Source organism: Triturus cristatus, chromosome 10, assembly GCF_964204655.1.
Source record: "Triturus cristatus chromosome 10, aTriCri1.1, whole genome shotgun sequence".
Lineage (NCBI taxonomy): Eukaryota > Metazoa > Chordata > Amphibia > Caudata > Salamandridae > Triturus > Triturus cristatus.
The window spans coordinates 494133690-494155314 of NC_140593.1; the positions used below are offsets into that span (position 1 = coordinate 494133690).

The window sequence follows — 21625 nt, forward strand, 5'->3', positions numbered from 1 at the left end:
CAAATGAACAGGCATTATTAACAAATGCATCTGCCTATTTAAATTGAGGAGATAAATTAGGTCAATGACTGGGCCCAGACTGTTTCACACCACTTATTTATAAAACTTTTTGCACAATTCATGCCCCCTACTTTGACACGAATATTGAACTCCTCATACACCGGCTCAATAGATACTTCAATGACAGAGGCCATGGTTGCAGACATTCCAAAATCTAGCAAAGATCTCATCCTATGTGTCTCTGATAGGCCTATTTCCCTTAGCCACTGGGCTAATGGATTCAGACTTATCAGGGTTTCTAACTGGGAGAAGCTGTGGAGATTTTACCAAAAAGATACACATATTATTGGACAGAGAAGAATACCTCATTTCTCTTGAGACCAAGAAGGCGTTAAATGGCAGTTTTTGAGAAGAATCCTAAAGACTTTTAGCTTTGGCCTACAGATTCTGTGAGGGTCCCACGTAAATACAGAAACCCTACAGCATGCATCAAAGCCACTGGGATGGGGACAGTCAGACGCTCTTGGGTGGTGGAATGATGAGGGGGAGCTGGTCTTCTCCGCCAGATGTAGTGCAGGTGGGAGCAAGATGGGGAGTGCTCCTTTTCACCATAATGTGTCCTGAACTTGGAACCAATGGCTGAAAAAGTGTATAACAATGTGAACATTGAAAGGTTTAAGGTAGGAAAAGATGAATATAAACAGACTATGTAGGCTGATGTTTGTGATGGTATAAGTGAAGAACCCAATGCAGTCTCTTCATCTTCAATTGAAGGATTTGAGAATCGCGGTGTAATATCTGAAGTTAAAGGCAACCTGCTGAAATCCCAGGTGTTAGACATCTCTATTCCGTCAGAGCAGGTTACAGCGTTGAAATCATTCTTCCGATTTGAATGCTTAAGATACTACATTACTTATATGCGGATCCAGATTACAGCCTCCGTAGAATAAATGGTACCAGCAAATTACTCAGTTATTACGCTCCCTCCAAAAGAATTTACAGTCTTGACATATGGGAGGTCTTTTGTAGCTGGACAGATGGCAGCGGTGAAGATGACACAACCTCAAATTATTTTCCAGTCTAAAGACGGCTAGAACACACACACATTCATACCATCCTTGATTAATCAGGGAAAAAACAACGTTTGCTCAGGCAAGTGTAGGAAAGCTAGCTCTGAAATCTTCTAGAATGCAAATGATCAGGAAGAAAACATACAAAAGATCGTCTTTGTAGCCATAAGCACCAGGTTACTGAGGATACAGACAGAAAGGCACAGTACCACCAGATACTCCTGGGTCAAGTGGGTACTTGGGAATTTGGGAACCCCTCTGCTAGCTGATGTTGCGGATGCCACTGCTGAATGCCACTTCTCCAATGCGGAAATTGAGTCTAGCAGAGCCTTGTTACATGACAAAGGATCCAGCGCATGATCAGTCATAGTCAAAAGCTCACAAATATTTGTTCCGGTCTACTAACAAGCAGAGAGGAAGTATGTCTGGTGCTCTGCAAATGAAGACCAAAAGAAATTTTAATTCTTGGTTGGAGGAACCTATTCTTCAGGAAACTCCCTTTCAGCTACACATTTTCACTCACTTACCACACTGCAGATCAATTAACAAACCTGTCACATAATCCAAGAGAGGAAGCAGCATGTCTACTTCTGAGTAACCATCCTAACCATTGTCCTTGCAAATTTCTTTACCCTAGGAACTTCTCAATCCAGGTATTGTGATCAGGGTAAATTTTAGCCATACTTTTCTTTGCCCTAAGCAGAATAAGCTTGGTGACTGGAGAGGGTGAAAGGCGAAGACCTGATGCTGACAAAAACATAGCACAATGCTCAGTGAAACACATATTGCTAGCCCATGGGGCCAACATCCTCCTGTGTTGAGCTTAAGTCAACAGGGCCTAAGCCTACAAAACAACTTGCCCCAGTGCCATAAATAAGGAGAGGGGTTGTGGAGCCAATTAAATGACCAGTCATTAAATGATTCTGAAGGTGTTTTGGAAGTCACAAACATGTTTTAAAAATAGCATCTCTAAAACAGTACATGAACGGAATTCAAAGGTGTGGAGAGAGGATACACCTTTGGACAAGGGTACAACTAAATGATAGCTGCACTCTCCTATCCTAAGTAATTGATTCAAGGAGGGGCCATGGGGTCCCAGGAAGGACATAGCGAATTCAAACTTTCAAGCTGAAAGAGTGGGATTAGACAGAGTTTAGCATCTCTATTTTTGAACCTTAGGCTGGAGATGCACATACAGACCACATATCTGTATCACGATCAGAGAACAGGAACCACATGCAGGCAGCATCTACACCAAACAAGCATTTGCAATGCAATAGGTCTCGCATTTGCGGGACTTTGAGCTACTGGCATTGTAAATAACCAACCTTTTATTTATGTGTTGGTTTTGAAAACAGATAAATAAAAGGCATTGTGATTTTCAATGCCAATAGCTTAAAATTGTGCAAATACGAGACCTATTGCATTGCAAATGTTTATTTACACACAGCAATCTATACCATTTTCTCACTTTGCCTTTAGTAGCATAACCTGGACTTTTTCCATAGACAATGCAGCAATGACCACTGAGACCACTTTGATGGCACATGATTGCAGAATAACCCCTAATCTCTAGCACACACCACTTTCACTTTCCTGTCTCTTCACAGAGTCCTCGGTTTTCACAAATAAAGATCCACACTGAAAGTTGTTGCAGACTTTTTCGTGACTAATGTTACAGCTCAGCACATTTCCTTTTTAAGCGATAAAACTGAGATGCTGGGTCTCTTTCCTTGATTTCTCTTCCTTTCAGCAGTATGACTTTGGTTATTAATAACAAAAATTAATCAGCACGCAAGGGATTGATTTCACTTTTTAATAATATAAACTTCAGAACTAGAGTGTTTCCTTTCTCTGGCTCATTATTTCACAAACACCTGCTTTACTTAGCCTCAAATATTGAAATATGAAAGAATTGTGGACAAACTACTCTCTTGTTGAACTTGAATTTTACTGCAGCCGCCATGCATTGAGCTACAAACACTTCTTGGAGGAATCTAAACTCATTAAATCGAAGCGACGTGATCAATGTTGATGGTATGTGGGAAGCAGCGCCGTACGCGTGCACATCTCCAGTCCTCCGTAGGCACACATCTGCTGTCTCTTGTGCAAACGCGAGCAAAAGAGACGCATGTGCACATCTCCTGTCCCACTTCCGAATAGAAACCGACGACAATAGATCTCGCCAAGGCGAGACCTAACAAAAAACGCTTTGATGCCCCAAGGAATATAAACTCCAAAAAACTGGAAGGCAACCTATTTCAACAAGCATTTGCAATGCAATAGGTCTCGCATTAGTGAAAGATTGAGCTATTGGCGTTGCTAATATTAATGCAACGCCAATAGCTCAAACTTTTAGTAATGCCAGAGCTTCAAAACTAAAACAAAACATAAAACCATTTCATTTCCCTGTCTTTACTTTTGAAGCAATAGCGCAACCGTTCTTTAGCTTAAGATGTTTAAAGCTAAATGGTGGGTGCCGCGATTGTAGCAAAAGTAAAAAAACAGTGTAGACATTTAAGAAAATAGTGCTTAAGGATGTAATTAAAACATATCAAGTGACAACACGTGTAACAGAGGCTGTCCTCATGGGAGGTTACAAGAGGAGAAAATGCGGTACTAAGGAGGGACTACTAAGCCTATTGACTAATGAAAAGCCGCCATTTACAAAGGACTGTGACTGGAGTGAATTAAAAATTTGGGTGTAAAGTGGGTGGAGCTTTATGCCTATATACAGCATATGTAGAAGAGGCAGTGCAAGCGCTGCCTAGACGACACGTAAAAATAGCATACTGGGGCTGCCAGAATGAGAAAATGAAGAGCAAGCTGTCACAGAAAAAATCTCCAGGGCGTTTTACCACAGAGGGGGCGATTGTGCTTTGAGGGCTAGATCATTGCCGTCAGCCCTACAATCAGCTCCCTAGTTTGTAGCTCAGTAGAAAATGCCTGAATGTCCATACAAGCCCTGAAGGGTGGAAATCTATCGGCACTGATGGAAAAATACAAGACATGGCAAAATCCCATACATTACTATAATTACATACTGTAAATAAATGTCTGTTATGCAGATTTAATGTAGGCTATTGACTTTATAACAAGTCAATGAGTTTAGGCAATATTTTGCGCTTCTTTGAAAATGTGTGACACAGAAAAATATCCTGTGTGTTTACGATAGTGTGTGGTTTGGCAGCATCCCAAACACATTCAGTGACACAGCAGCATTCTGTAGATGTATGGCACAACAGTTATGTTATGTTAATTTGGATTTGTTGAGCGCTTAATACCGGAAGGTCTCTAAGCGCTGCAAGAAGAGTAGCGATGGATCGCATCTGAATATCCAGTGTATGCAGTACCACATATCTATTGCACAAGTTTTGGAATAATCTGTATCCATGCTCTGCACGGCAATATCCCTGGAAATGTATGATAAAATCGTGTGGCATGGAATTAGCGTGGTAATCATTTTGACATACACACATCCTTTGTATACAAGAGACAACCGCACACAAGATACTATTGTTATGAACACACAATGCACGTTGGCATGGAAACAGCCTTAGCATTAATGAAAACGACAGACATGGAAGTATCTTGTATGTTCTGAAGAATACTATCAGTTATAATAATATTGTGGCACTATCTCAATATCAAGTGGCATTCATGGCAAAGGGTTATGGTAGGTACATATATACTTTGTGGCTGGTGAAGACGCAGTGGATTTGATTGCTGCACCAAATTGTTGGACAACATTTTATGGAATTAATGGAAAATATTGTTCTGCTACCTGTGCCAAATCTGTGATCGGGGATTGCATGGTCATGGAAGGTGCACAATGTGCACAATATGGAGTAGAATTACAGTGTGAAGTGCTGGAAAAACATCTCTGGCACAATAAAGGACCCATGGTCTTGTTGGCGTAGTTTATGATGATTGTCAGCAATTGCATATTGAATTTTGTGGAGGCGGGCATTTTATATCAAATTCCATAGGGAAATTAGTTTGTCTATCTTGGGATATTTTATTCCGTTTTCATTGCTTCGATGAACACTGCTGCACACCCATGATATGATCTCTATAAATTAGTGAAGAGGATGGGTTTAGACACAGGCAGCACATCCTAGTTCCCTTTCAGGAAGGATCTTGGTTGGCATGTTTTTGCTTCCTAATGGTATCTATTCTTTATTGACTGACTAGAGCTGAAGATGGACTGAAGACCAAGCAATGCTAGTGGGGTCCTCTAACAAGGACCCATCAACCCTCGCCATTGCACAAATTGATTGTCTGCGCTCCATAGAACATAGGCAATGAGTTATAAAAACGCTATTCACCAACAATCACTCACTAGAGGGAGTCAAGGCCCTGCACAATCAATCTAGACAAATCCTGGGTTGGGTTAGTGACCCTGGCTTAATGAAACAACCTACTATGAGTTATCTCGCTTCACAGATGAGTGGCCTTCTGTCCCATGGGGCATGACAACTTTACCAACTTCAAATTAAAGAAGCTTTATAAACCTTAAAAAGTGGGCAAACTACAAGTAATCATTTGTCATCCCTACAATACCCTTCAGGGTGAACCTGCACTTTACAAATAAACGTTTTGCTGTGTTACTTTTCCTTATGCCCACGTGGATGCTGAATTCAGCTACTTATTTGGCATGGGAGTATGACAAAAAGTCATTGAAAACTAATCTGAATTAGGCTGAAGTAAATCTAAGCCTGATATTCGATATGTTTTGGGAAATGGTGGACATCTATGCTTGCTGGATCAGAGCAGAGAGTAATCTAGAAGGGAAAGGCATTTTATAGCTGTCTGACAAGTGTGGGTCAACATATCATATCATATATAAGCAACACCTGTTGCGAGCCTCGAAATATATTCTGTATTGTGAGGCTTGTTGTTTTGCTCCTACCACATGTAAAATTCTATACATGACAGCTCGAAGTGTTTGAAGATGCCTCACATGGTATGATGCGCCATGTGTTCACCATGTCAGTTTAAGGGAGTAGGGTGTGGACTCTTATCAGTGAGAAGGCACGTGAACTAGTGCAATCATTAGGGTTGACACATGACTAGTAGTTACCGGTGTGTCTGACATTTTTATAACAAGAAAGGTAACATAAAATTAAAAAAACGTTAAGATCATCAATATTGGGATTTCCCCCCTTTTGAATATAAGATAATAGCGACACATACATAATGGAAACCAGCAAAAAGCATTTTAGAGCCATATAAATTATTAATAATTGGCGGTTATGGTAGAGGTTGAATTTCCATTTTAAAAAGGAATACTGAAGATTCTCGCAAGCTATTTTATATGTATAATTTCCTGGTTCTACCAGAAACGCCAGTATGTTTATTTTTCTGAGAAAAGGGCCACCCCAAAGTCTGTCTCTAACCCGCGGTCTCTCACCCGGTGTTGTGATATGTGAGATTGTGCTGGTGCGTCAATTGCCTACAGCTTCCTCTGACCTGTCTGGACACGACACAGGCAGAACTTAACTCAATATACCACTGACTGTAGGGATGGCAGAGTTCACGTTTAGAAGCCATTTGTGCGGGCTGCCATTCCAATGAAAGTAGATGTTTAAAAAACATTTATGTCGTACTGACGATGAGAGCGGCTGTCACAGAGCTACTACAAACTTCAGGCTCTTATTATTTATAGCATTGTATTAGTGAGGCTCGCATGCTGTTGACTTTAACATTATGCAGTACAACCGCGTTTAAATATTTATGGCACCACATTTGCGAGGCTTGCATACTTTTGGGGCACGCAACTCCCCAGGCTATGTGATGAGCTGAGGTGGGGAGACAAGCAAAGCGCCGGCCTACAAGCCGATCAGGCTTCATCTCAGTAGCATTCCCGACCCGTACCCTCACCAGCATAATTCTCGCATGAAGAAACGTAGTTGTCAGGAAACATTAAAAAAAAGCTGCTTCAGCACACCTCCTACCTAAAACTAGGTCCCGCTGAAGTACACCGTCACCGCAGACATTTAATGACCCCCAGGCCCCCACCTACCTGTACCGTATGTGCTTCACGGAGTCGCCAGCTCCAAGTCCGATCCCGGGAGGCATTATGGAGGAGTATCTCACCGCACAGGCAGAGCAGGGGAAGCCGCTGGTCTTGTGCCACCCAGGAGCTGCTGAACAGCCGCAGGGCAGCGGCAGGAGGTCTTCTCGGTGTAGTGGGAGCAGCATCAGCACAAGCGCAATCCGGGATCTGGGTGCGACAGGATTCCAAGCAGAGACTGCATCATGGGACAAACAAGGAAGTAGTCCCTACACAAATAGAAAAGGCCGCGCAGCGGAACAAAACTGTAGTTGGTCGGTGCTGCTTCCGGCCGAAGGGAAGCAAAGCGGAAGTGCCGCATTGGACCGCAAGCCAACCATAAGCACGCTAACAAAATAAATGCCACAGTTAACGAATGGCAAGCGGCAGGAGAAACTACCGGCAAGAGGTGGAGTTTCACCCAAGTATACACATTACGTAATGCCTCGTAGAGGCAGCGCATGCGCTGCCCATGCGAGACCTAAAAACGGAAACCTTAAGGAAAAAAATGAGTGGAAAGGCTCAGTAAGCTACAGATCCTGGCCTCTGTGGTGCATAGAAAGAAACCGGCATCCATGATTTAGGGAAAACCTGTATGGAATCGATACACCGCATATGTCATGAGGACTCCAATTCTGGCGCTGGTGATGCTCTTGCAAAACCTGGTGCTGGAGAAGAGAACTTCAGAAAGAAATTCCTGATCTAGTTTGACTGCTATATGGGGTGCCTGCGAGAAGACTTATACCTTACAAACAGTAAAGCTAAGAAAAACCTTTTCTTTAACTCTGTCCGTTTTAGAAGGCTCTTTTTTGAAGAAAGAAAACCGTTTGCACACCACATTGAGATATTTCCCTTTTAAGCATTAGTCATAAGTTGCCTATTTTCAGGTACTGACCTAATTAAATCACTAATCTCTGTATCATTACAATCGACACTGTGTGCCGAAAACAGAACACTAGGGGCCTCATGTAGGAAGCCAAATACCGGTCGGTAACGGCCGATTTTCGGTAATTATACCGTTACCGACCGGTATTTTGGCTTTTGGTATGTAGGGGGACAATTTCTGTATTCGGAATTTACCGAATCGGTAAAATTACCGATTCGGTAATTTTACCGATTCGGTAAATTCCGAATACAGAAATGAGATGTAGGGGGAGTGTGTGGGTGATGTTTGGAGTCGGTATTTACCACCAACTAATAGTTGGTGGTAAATAAAGTATGGATGGTGAAATGCATTTCATAGCGCCTACAAGTGTGCAATGTGGCAGACATACATGCCCTTCGGGCATGTATGTGTGCCACATGTGCACACATGGCCGTTTCAGGGGTGCAACAGGGTGTCAATGTGACACCCTGCCACCCTTGCATGTGTTCCCCCCATTACCGAATCGGTATTTACCGATTCGGTAATGAGGCATACCTTCCCATCAATGGGAAGGTATGCCTCATTACCGAATCGGTAAATACCGATTCGGTAATTACCGAATTATTCCGAATCGGTAATATTTACCGACCAATTACCTACATATCATTTACCACTTCATAAATACCGAATCGGTAAAATTCGGTATTTATGAAGTGGTAAATGTGTCCCTACCTACATATGGCCCTAAATGTTGTCTGGATATAATTTAAAGAACACAAATTATAGAAAATTTGCAACTCAAATATTCTGACTTCGGAAAAATGCTTTGTGTGGAAACCACATAGTATTAAAAAAAAGAATTGGAGAAGTCACTAGTCCTAATTTAAAGGTTTCAATCACTAATTGTGAGCCATGTCCCATCCCTAAAACAGATTTGTTGTAAAACTAGTTTATTACCATGCAGATTCTGATAGGACTCATTCAGTCTCTTTGGCTAATTCCAGTTCTCAGTCTATTCTCACCTGAACTGGCTGAAACTACCTGGCAATTTCAAGGAACCATCTACTTGCTAATAGCGAATAATCATTTTTAGGTCTCGCCTGGCGAAAGCAGCACATGCACTACTCTCGCTATTGCGAGTACCTTTTGGAATCGATTCTGCGAGAGCTTTCATGCACACGTCTGCATGGACAAACATGGCTGCTGTTGCCATTTGGCCATAGCAGACAGCATCCGCTTGTCTGCCGGACTGTGGACAGTCCGACGCCATCTTGCGAAGCTTGCTTTCATTGTCATAGCAACGAAAATGCCGCTTCGCATGTGCTTTTAATTGGCCTTCGCGCGATCACTTTCACGGCCGCTTGTTTACGTTTGCAAAATCTTCAGAAAAGACCGACTTGTCAATAAATCATTCTCTGCGGAGAGTGCCGGAGTCAGATTCCATATACCGTAGCGTGGGGCCCCCACAGGTCCATGCTTGGGTTGGTTAAGGAGCATTGTTTTGTCTGCTTTTGACCGATAGCCTGATGCTTTGCCAAACAGCACAGCATGTAAAAAGCCAGGGTATTCAGACACAAACGCACTGACCCCCGGATAAGCACGCGAGAAGATTGCTGCCTCAGACGCACGCTCTAAACTCAGCTGCTTGCTTGAGAACTAACGTGCAGCCTGCCTCGCGCATTAAGTGCCGACGGTTATGAAAAACAGCTGGAGCATAAAATAGGATTAGAACTGCTGTAAATATTTGTGGTAGGTTTACAGATTTACTTTGCACCAGACCGTGTGAGCTCAAACTCGGTTAGAGGCCTTTGGAAAGGAATGTTAGGATTTTATTAAACATCTATGCTTGTATAGAAGGGCAGGGGCGTAGTAAAAAGTCAGGCGTTTAGGCTTCTGAAATCCTTTTATTTCAAATGTGTCCATATCTCTGACTTATTTGCCTTTATTTCTGTTTTTGTCCCTGCTACGAGTCATTTTCCATCCTTATTTTTAGTGCCTCTCGAGGCCAGCCATCAGTCGATGTTTTTGGTCTATACTGAGATAGATTTTTTTCCCACCAGTCGTGGCCATATGGAGGCTCGTAAGACACCGCATTTTGTTTTAAGTCAGGAAAAATGGGCTCGGCCGACTGCTGGAAATTTCAATAGGGCCTGAGATGTATTAATTTAATTTATTTTCGACTTATGTCCAAAATAAATTAAATAAGCCTTGACACGCCTGACAAAGATGGTTTGGGCTAGAAGATGGCGAGGTGGAGGGACAGATACATTAATTATAAATTAATCAAGCAAAGGTTTTCGCAAAGGTCAAGGTCTTCAGACACCTTGGAGAAGGCTAAACTTTCACAGATCCTTAGGTCTTAAGGTACAGCAGATATGCCACAGACTAATGAGGTTCTGAGAACAGAATGCGTTAGAGCGTGCGCAATGAAATTGGAGTGCATGAACCAAAACTTTTAAGTGGAAAACTTGCCCCTTTGCTAAAGCAGCAGCACTGTGGCGAATGCTTTTTTCCCTCCTAACAAAGCAAGTTTATTTTCATGAGTTGCATTGGGGGTGGGTGGCGGGTGGGGGCGGGGGGGTGGGAAGTGAGCTACTTCTGCTCATGTAAACATTGTTACTCCTCGAAGCCATGGACCGTGAATGTGTGCGAAAAAGCACCCTCGGTGGATTTCACAAGGTTATCCTAGCCCTGCCTCTGATTAGGGCTGTATGACTGCATTCAGGGCTCTCAATTACAGCCTAGCAGCAGTACTGCTTGAGTATGCCTTGACTTCCTGCTGGTCCTCACTGCATGGCTCGAAAAAAAATTAACCTCGAGGTTTGCCTAAGCAATGGATGTGTAGTTTACTGTACATCAGATTATGCTGCAGCTGATAAGCTTTTCGCGCTTTCGAAGGTTTGCGTTCATAGTGCAAATAAAAGCTTTGTATTTTAGGACATAATTACATATATTTTAAGTATTTGACAGTTTTTTCTCTTTACATGCTACACATGGCCTTTTTAGATTAATTTGTCAATAAATTATACTATTATGTATTTTAACTTTTATTATGTAGCTTCCCAGTATTTGATTGTCACGAGTTCTGTACGAAATGCCATCCACCATCTTGACGTGAATTGCACATCCTTTCTTGTTCATTGTGATACTTAAAAATGGGGGGGGGGGGTTACAAAGCTATGTGGTTTGCTATTTTAAACAAGCATTGGCATAGCCAATAGGCCTCGCCTTTGGGACCTTATAAGTGTTTAGCCATGCAACAGTTAATGCTGTTGTACCAATGATATTGTGCTGCATAACTAAATACTTATAAGGTCCTAAAGGCGAGACCTATTGGCTATGCCAATGCTTGTTTATTTTTGATTCTGTTTCCAATTTACGTACAGAGCTCTGATACTTTTGGGGCATATTTGTGCTTTTTATAAACACACACACCAAAAAATGGTGCCAAAGTATTTTGAATAACTATTGTCTAATGGATATTGGCACTGGCCTCCCAGCAAATATCAGCTTTTTTGGTAATGGGGCAAATACAATCACTAAAGAAAGAAACTAGAACTGTGCAGCAAAACATAGTAAAGATTGGATAACAAATGTACAAGCTACTGAGTCCCCTGTAAGAAGTAGTGCCCTTTACAAAATATGTCAAAGTGAAATGTTCCTCCGACGTTCTTGACAACTTCATTTTTACTTAGGTTTTGGTTTGATTTTTATTAAACTTTCAATCTGCTGCATCCTAATTTTATATAATATATTTATCTTTATTATGCTTTTTTCTATATTAATAATTTACTGCCTATACATCTTCTTTAGTGCTATTAAATACTGCTATGTAAAAAACGGAAGAAAGGGAAAGATATAGTTCTTTGATGCAGATGGCATTAAACACTATCTTGCAGCAGACTGGGCAGCCAATACACTGCTGTTACTCTATGACAGGACTGCCTCAGTGGTCTCACTGATCAAGACAACTAAGGGATTAACCAAACTGAAGTGCTGAACAGTGACAATCTGTTCTAAACATTTTGCAGAAAGGGTCATTTCGATAGTACAATAGTAACATTAACTTGATATTATATCTTTGGCTACCTAGGGGTGTTTATGCAACAGTGTAACTATAATTGATTAAATTATATAATAACATGTTTTAAGTCAAAGGACATTCCATCCATGATTTATAGACATGTGCTTTATTAGATTACATATATTAGAAGACAGTGCAACACATTAATGCATCTCTTACTTCTTTTTTGGGCTCAATATTTTGACTCCGTCGTCCTTTTTTTGCTCGCAGTTCCTGAGAAACCTTTGTCTGTTGACAAACACAACAAATCAATCTGTGTTAATTTCACAGAAGACATACGTCCGATTTACAATTTTTTTTACCATGAACATAACAGACGGTCTTCAAGATGCTTAAGAAAACCAATACAAATGAAGTACTGTAACTCATAAGTTTTCTTTTATATCAGCAACAGAAGTAACATATTTACATTACATGTCTTGATTTATTTATTTTGGTTTTTGTACAGAACCAAACACAAGCAGCTTTCACATCATTCACTTTGTGAAAGGTTCTTCCAAGACAATTAAGTCTTCTTGGAACCAAGCAAAAATGTACACTGCCAGACTTGAATGCATTTCTAAATCTCTTACAAAGGGGTTGGTGTGATGCAAACATAAAAAAAAAGTTATGCTGCTACATTTCCTCTTGCACTCACTGGGGTTCACCATCACATGCCAAAGTCACACCTGACTACCTCTCAGACGCTCCCTTTCATCTGAGCTGTTCTGGACACTGTGCAGGTTGGGGCTTATCCACCCGAGCGGTGAGTCCGGGATATCAAGGCTAGGATACCTTTGCTTCAGATTCTATCCTGAATTTCGGTGAGGCATACCCAGAGACTGTTGGGAATCATGGCCTCCTGCGTCCTGTTGGTAACTTATCCCCAGTGGCACATACGGGCTCTGTAGTCGGACTTGAAGTTTCAATGGGCACAGCATCAGGGGAACCTCTCCGGCATGGTCCTGATCTCAGAGGGTACTGTGAGAGATCTGCAGTAGTGGCCAATGAACCACGACTGGGTCTCAGGCAGACCCTTCTCCCTTACTCAAACAGATCTCACACTAGTGGCATATGCGTCACTCCTGGGATGGGGCGGCCATCTGGGAGAGGTGAGAATCAGAGGACTTTGGCCTCCGGTGGAATGCTTGAGCTTGTTCAATCCGACTGGCACTGAAAGCCTTTCTGCCCTCCCTCAATCAAGGGAAGGCTGGTACAAGTGTTCATGGACCACACCACCACCATGTGGTACTGCAACAAGCAGGGCTGGGTGGTGTTGTGGACCCTTTGTCAGGAGGCCCCGAGCTACTGGACATAGCTGGAACAGAAGGGCATATCCCTCGTCGTTCAACACCTGGTGTACTCTCTCAACTTCAGAGCAGACAATCTCAGCCGTTGATGCCTAGCAGATCACGACTGGCGTATACACTAGGAAGTGGCGCAAGGTTTATTTCAACAGTGGGGAGAGCCTTTGTTAGATCTGTTCGCCTCTGCCAACAACGCGCAATGTCTGCAGTTTTGGGTGCTGGTGTTTCCAAGGCGGCTCTCACTTGGAGATGCTTTTAGTCTCAAGTAGAGCTCAGGGCACCTGTACGCCTTTCCACCCATACCACTCCTGCCCAGAGTTCTCAAGATCAGGAACAACCGGGCCCAAGTCATACTTGTGGCTCCGGACTGGGCATGGAGAGTCTGGTATCCCAAGTCTACTGACAATGGACATTGATCCTTCGAACAGGCTGCCCCTTCGGGAGGATCTTCTGTCACAGCAGCAGGGGAGGGTTCTCCACCTGAACCTGTCCACTCTTCTTGCGTGGAGATTGCATAGCGACAGTTGACAGCCTACGACCTTCCTCCCGAAGTCTGTAATATCATCTTGGCAGCTAGGCGTTCCTCCACCAAGAAGGTATACGCCTGATATTGGATACAAATTGTGGCATGATGTGCAGGAAAAAACATTGATCTCCTTAATGCCCCTCTTTCTGAAGTCTTACCCTTCATTCTTTCTCGTGCTCAGCAGGGCTCTGCTCTAGGCACTCTTAAGGGCTATCTATCTGCTCTTTCTGCCTCTTTGAGTCTACCTGGCCAACCCTCATTGTTAAAGTCCCCTTTTGTACATAGGTTCTTGAAAGGACTTATTCATCTCTTCCCTCCTTCAACATTCATTATGCCTCAGTGGGACCGAAATCTTTTTTTTTGTGTGTGTGCGCTCCTTCCGATCCTCTCCATAACTGTCCCCTCAGGCTTCTGACAATCAAAACAGCCTTTCTTCTGGAGATGACATCTGCCCATAGGGTGAGCTGTAGGCCTCATCATCAAAGCTGCCTTAACTAACCAGCTTATCCTGAAAAACTGGTGCTTCGCACGTGGGCCTCCTTTATACCGAAAGTGGTCACCCCATTGTGTGTAGGACAATCAATCACCCTGCCTACCTTTTACGCTCCTCCACATCCCTCTAAAGAAAAGGAACAAATCTACCGTCTGGACCCAAAACAAGCGCTGTCATTCTACCTTGACCGCACACAACAGTTCCGGGTGGATGACCAACTATTCGTGGGGTATGCTGGTGTGGAGAAGGGTTGGGCGGTGCAGAAGCAGACCATCTCTAGAAGGGTTGTACTTTCCATTAAAATCTGCTACGCACTGGCCAAGAAGCAATGTACTGAAGGTTTGCAAGCTCATTCCACCACAGCTAAAGCTGTGACCACTGCGTTTGCACGCGAAGTTCCGGTCCTGAAAAGTCTGCCATCCAACAACATGGGCTTTCCTGCACACATTCACTAAATATTACTGTCTGGACAGTCCGGTCCATAGAGATGGGCACTTTGCTCGTTCGGTCCTACAGGACTTCTTTGAATTAAATTGGTCCGCACACCCACCTCTGGGGAGGTACTGCTTGGGTATCTATTCAAAGTTAAGTAATATGCGGCTAGAAGTCTATCAGATGAACAAGTTACTTACCTTTGGTAACGTCTTATCTGGCAGCGACTATATCCAGCCGCAGGTTACTTACTGACCCACCCATCCTCCCCGCTCTGCGAATGGATTTCTTGGGACCTGACTAATCCCATTCATGGTGCTAGTTGTCCACACCAGTGGTCAGTGTTCTTCATGGTCTGCGGTTCTGGTGTGGAAAGTCGTGAAATGAAACTGACATTAACGCAACTAGGTGGCGTCTATATAGATGCCGCAAGTGTCACTTCCGGGACAGACGACGCACGCGAAGTCAAATAACGCCACCTACCGACGCGCAGGGGAGCTGCTCATAAAAAATCTTATCAGATATTTCCTACTAGAAAAGCTAAAGTTTAAGTTAGTAATTGGTAGGCAAAAGATTCATGTGATAAGTTCCAATTTCACTGCAGTAGGTGGCAATAAACTAACTTTTTATTGACAGCGGTATTGCTTGTTTACATTCTACAAGGACAAGTCATCGGAGACAAAGAGAAATGTTGACAAGGGTATAAGACAACCTAATAGTCCCAAAGCGTAAGGTAAGCAGAAGACAAGGAAGCTGGTGATAATGCACTAGCTACTGTCAAGCCTCAACAACCCACATGAACCTCTAATATAGTTCTAAAATTTTACCAAGGAATTTTTGAAAATAAGAATTATTTCTGATGTAAGTGATGCACCTGAAATCAAATTAATCGTTCAAAACTAAGGGCATGCAGAGCGCCAGAAAAATAAGTTACTTAGATGCAGATTATGTGCTGGGAGATAAAGGAGTGGCTATGTTACAGTTGTGGAAACACAGATTCCAGCCTGTAATTGCACCTGCGGGCTGTGCAGTTACAAGATTTCGTACCCAGGGTGGTGAATTACATTTGGAGCCAGAATTAGCATTCCTATTTCTGCATACAGATTCCCAATTCCAGGGAAAATTACACTGCCCTATGCTGCTCTATGAAGGTGGCAAATGGGTGCAGGGGGGAGGGGGGTGCATGGATAACATGCAGGGCCAGACTGGCCATTTTGTCACTTTGGAATTGTAGGTGGTTGCTGCATAGAGGGCTGCTTTCAGAGTAAGGTGGTCTGCAAGACCAGATCATGCCTTTATGGACACATTCTTATTACAGCCTCCAGCAGTGTGGGGCTCACTTTAACATTTTTGCCAGGGATGATTTAGGATTCCAGTCCAGTCCTGGGTGGGGGGTAGGGAGACTTTCAATTTCAGGGCAAGCAGTGGGCTGATATTGGGGGACGTTACATGCTTCCCTATGCCATAGCAGGTGGTCGGGCAAAAGCATGGCTTCACTTGTGTCTGCAGTCCCTGCCCAATCCTCATGAGATCTACCAGACTATAAAATCAAGATCAGTGTTCCTGCCAAATGATGAGACTGGGTCGGTTGTGACTGGCGGAAGTGGTAACACAGCCGCAGATGGCACTCTGTCAAATTCATAATCAGGCTGCTACTTCTAATCCTGGTTCTCCATCGGTGGTATTTTTGCTGAGTTCATTAACTCTGACCTACATACAGAATGCCACAACAATTACAATAGAAAACTAATTAACCAAAGTAGGACATATGCCCATCTACAAGGAAACACGGTCTTAATTTTTGGGTAGCATAATTATTTTTTAAAGAATCAAAATCAAATTTTTCCAAAATGTTAATTTAAAACTTATAAATATACATTTTTCTTTTAAAGCAAACTTTCTTTTTCCAAGGAAAAATAACATGCAGGCCCACAGCCCGAAAACGTGCTATGCCTTCAAGGCTGAAAGATGATTTGGGTGTCCCCACAAGACATAGCACCAGGTAGTTGAACGCCAGTTCATCTTGAAGCTGGTCAATGTGGACAGTAGCTGTCAACAGACCTAAGTATTTTACCATTCAATCCCTTTATTCCTCACAGGTGGGCAGCTGGTTCATGAATTCAGTACATTTACTATGGAGAACCAATAACTCATTCTTCTCCACTGCAGGATCTTTATATTCACAAACTCTGAAAACCGTGACAAAGAAAAGAGATTTGACAAGAAAACAGACTCAGCTAAGGGGCGAACTGTGCTGGGAGGTGATGCAGTGTGCTCCCACCCCTTCCTGTTTGAAAAGACTCCCTTGAGCCATTGAGCTGACAAGCTTGTGGAGATGCACCTGTGCGCCTGTGAGAGGTACTGAGACCTGAAAAGATTGTGGCAGCCTGCTCAGCTACCCGAATAAAATTATTTTTATCTGTACTGATGACGGATGATATCCAGAAACACGTGTCTACAGACTTACAGCACTAACCTGCACCAACTTTGGTGGAATACTCCAGTGAAATTTGAAGTAAGCATGTATCATGAACTGCATTGACCAGAATGCTAAGGGGTGAACTGTGCTGGGAGGTGAAGCAGTGTGCTCCCACCCCTTCCTGTTAGAAAACAGACTCCGAAGGAAGCATATTAACCAAATAAATTAATCCAGTCACCCGTGTCTTTCAAAGGTATGCACTGATTTTTGTGTTGCTGCTTTGTGTATGTCTGCATTCAGGACATTTCTAAGTAAGGATGCTATATCCACCTTTCCCTTAGTTTGTTGTGAGGTACAACATGGCCTGTGCAAAAGTCTCCATTTTAGTTACACATTTTAAACTTGACATATTTTCATAAACTGTGACTTTTTACTTGTCTTGTACTTACACAATAACTTACTTAGACATTATTCTGCATACAACACATTTCTTATTAAGCATTTTATCATTCGCTGGTACACTCTTTCCAAGACTAAGGAACATTGAACACAATGCCCTTGTATTTAGTTGTCCGCCGGAGATAGCTCTGAGTCGCAAGACAAACAATTACATTGGCACTGCACCATGACACAGTGTAATTGGAAACAATGCTTTTATTATCTAAACCGCCTCAGAGCCAAGTTGGATAGAGGAGCACTTCGGCGGGTGATTATCCTGGACGTTGTGCCTGAGATGCATCCCCGCTGACTAGCTTTCATCCCACTGAAGATGCTAGCATGGTCTGCAACAGATTAGGTTACTGATGCAACATACATAGGTATGGGGGGTTGTGTTGCCCCAAGAGATCTGACAGAAGGTACTCCCACTATTCTCTCGATACTGTAGGTAGAAATAGGATGTTTATCTTTTTCACCATTCTTGTAATGCTGGCTACAATGCTTAGTTTCATCCTACTAATAATTGCAGATCACACACTTTACACAAGAATATAACTGTTACAATAAATGTTTGAAAAGCCAATTTGTATCTTTCTTGTGTCTCCCTTGGGCATGCCTGAATAACAACCCAAGGGAAAATCTGTTGCCACAAGTTCCTTGAGGAATCAGAGTCGTCATTTCCTGAGGTTGCAGATACCCACTGGTACCCTGGTAAAGTTAAAGGTTCAGATGGGGCACTGTGGGCTATCTAGGCATTAGGTGAACATACTCTGATGATATGTGCGGAAATAGTCCCCATATTCTGACTGTTATGTAGTCCAGATACACAATACTATTTAATTTGTTGGAACTATATGACAAGTTTAAAAAGTGTTCGGTCTGCATTTCAGACCACAGTTTGTTTTTTCAAAGTTTAATAAAGATGTAGAATACAATCCATCAATACAATCCATCTTAACAAAGATTGCTCTGAGGGCACCGTCCCTGTATTTACAGGCCTGTGATTAAAATAATTAATTGCCAAACATGAGGCTTTTAGTTCTTTCAAAGTAATATGTTAGCTCTCTTGTAACATCTTTGCTGGAGAAGCTGTCTTGTGAAGAAAAGACTTAGCAGTAATGTTGACTGTTTAATATGAAAGTTCTAAATCACGGTTGACAGAAAGGAAGGGTGAGTCCTGTGTATTACCTTGCTGTTATGAAATATTTAAAAAGGATGCTTGTTACACAAGCCACAGTAATTGCTATCAAGAAAGACACTTTCCATGACCAATAATATACAGCTATTTTGTCCAAATGTTAAAATGAGAGGTCCTCAAACTTATTCAATATCATATTCAACTTCCACGGAGGTTATGGAACCTTCAATGGATAGTATACTTTCTTGTGGACTCCTAGAAAATATTCAACAACTGGGATTCTAAAAGAAGATGTCTGATTTTCTGTAGTCTATGACAACTGGATGCACTTTTATGGTAGACAAAATTAGACCAGATGTTGCTAAGTTTACAAGAAACAACAGTGCTGTAACTTTCTGACATGTAAGAGGATCAATCTAATCCACTTGACAGACAAGTTACTTTCCTCTGGTAATACCGTATCTGGTATATCTAGTAGGTACCCCTGCATGCTGGTAGGTGGTGTCATTAGGCTCTGCACGGCATCATCCGCACCAGATGTGATGTGCGCGCTGCCTATATAGGCACCACTCCTGCGCGCCGCCATCTGGCACTTTTCGTGACATTCCACGCCAGGAGTGTGGAGCCACGAAGAACACTGATCACTGGTGTGGAAAACTAGGGCCCTGAAAAAGGAAAGCCATGTCCCTAGCAATCCGCTTTTAGAGCGGGGAGTAGGGGTGGGTGCAACTAGATGGAGTCTCAACCAAATAAGGCGTTATTGAAGATAAGTAGTTTGTCCATCTGATAGAAACTTCTAGCAGCAAATTCCTTACCTTAGAGGCGATATCCAAACAATACCTCCCTGGAGGTGGGTCTTGTGAGAAAGTGGCTCTGTATATACTGTTCCCTAATAGGTACAGGGTGTACAGAGTCCACAGTCCCCCAGGGGCTGATAGAGGTTAAAGTTAGGTATGACCTTACTCTCTAAAGTGGTAGCTTGGTCGAGCAGTAAGGCAGTACCAGAGGACAGTGTAAAGCACTTGTTGTACACACTCAGTCAGCAAATGGTCTCACACACTCAATAACTGAACTCTAGGCCAATGGTTTATATATATAAAATATATGCTTGTTTTATTTTTAGAACCACAAAGGGAATAAAAATATACTTTCTCAGAATGAGAGGTTGAATATAAATACTTTTGCAATAAGCAATGGATTTTTGTAAATAGTCACAGTTGGTTGCTATAAACAATCCTATTTTCTAAACATAACAATGCATTGAGCTCAATGATAAATTCAGGTTATTTGTAATACATTACTTTTCAGATTACTTTTGGAATTCCAGGTCTGGTTCCTAAATCCAGCCCTGGGACAATATTCAGAATCAAGTGGTGAAAGTCGACTTAATTACTGTACTGATTTTTAAATAATACTTAGCTATTTCAAAAGTTGACACTTAGAAAATATTTCAAAGAAAACATTCAATGGATCTCTATGGCAAGAAATTCAAGTTGCAGGTAGAGTACTTTATCGTTACTTTTGTAATCCAGGTCTGGGCACCTAGACTCAGCACTGGGGTCTTTATCAGAAACAGGTAAGTAATTACGTTTGCAGAAATTGTACGATTTTAAAAGAATATTTCAAGATTGCAGAAATCAACACTTAGAAGAAATTTCACAGAAAAGCAGTCAATGGTTTCCTATGGAAGAAAAAGGAGTTAAAGGTAAGTGTAGTTGTGGGTACTTTTCAGAGTCAGTGCTGGGCACCAAGATCCAGCACTGGGAGCTCACCTAAGAGCAGGTGAGTAAATTCGTTTTTTGGTACTCGGCTGATTTTTGGTGAATATTTTGAGTTTTGAAAAGTTCACACTTAGAAGAATTTCCAAGAAAAAGCCAGCCAATGTTACCCTATGAGGAAAATGAAGATCGCGGTTTAAGGGTAAGTTCTCGACTGGCAGAGTTGAAATTCTGGGCATAGACTCAGGGGTCTCCCAGTGTCAGGTAGGTACAGTCAGTTCACCCTCAGTGGTTTCATGACGGCCGGGTGCAGAGAGAGTTAGGCCCAATGTTAGCCTATGAGGAATAGGGGGGCCTGGTTTGGTGGCTGCTGACTAGCAGGCCTCGCGGCTGTGGGAGCTGGGCTCCTGGTCACTCACTCAGGGCAAGTGGGGAAGTAGGCTACTGTAGAGATTGCACTGCCAGGGCCACTCGGGCGGCTGGGTGCAGGGTGCTTTTGAGCCTTCGGGCGCTCAATGGAAATCAATGGGAATGTTCCGGTTAGGAAAAAGGCTGCAAGCTCGGGGACGAGGATGCTTCAGGTGCCACCACCACTTCGAGAGGTAAGTTGGGTAGTTGTAGGTTAGGTGGGTACCCCGGGATTGGGCACAGGGGGCCGCAGGGCGCCGGGTGCAGGGGTGCCTTTTGATGTCGGAAATCTTACCCTCTTGTTGATCGCGGTTGGGGTGGCACTCTGTTCTGAGGCTGCAGGCTTCTTCCGGAATGTCGAGCGGGGTCCTTGGGTGCCGGACTCGGGGTCACAGACGCCGTGGGGTCGTCCTCAGGGTCTTTGTCCACTACGGCACTGGCCAGGCTTGGCTGGTGCAGAGTGTGCTGGGTTCGCGGTTCCGGGCTGCTGCCAGGGGTTAGAAATAGGTTTCTGAGTAGAGCCTCTACTCATGGGAGTCCCAGGGGCTTAGAGCCAAAAGGTAGCCAGGTCCTCCGGGGTTTGGTGAGGTTGCTGGCCACTAGAGATGCCGCGCTGGTGCAGGTCCGGGAGTCGACAGGCCGGTAGGGCTGGGGCCAAAGCAGTTGGTGTCTTCTTCCCTTTTTAGCAGTTGC

General features: G+C 43.0%; 1 protein-coding gene across 5 annotated transcripts in view; it reads right to left on the minus strand.

The window, feature by feature from the left end:
* The window catches only part of ZMYND11 (zinc finger MYND-type containing 11), a 785443-nt gene that overhangs the window by 218033 nt on the left and 545785 nt on the right, over nt 1-21625 (minus strand). For all 5 annotated transcript variants that reach the window (XM_085631939.1, XM_085631940.1, XM_085631942.1 and 2 more), the window contains one exon: nt 12234-12302. In XM_085631939.1, coding sequence (XP_085488065.1) covers nt 12234-12302 — 69 coding nt within the window. The remainder of the gene's footprint in view (nt 1-12233; nt 12303-21625) is intronic.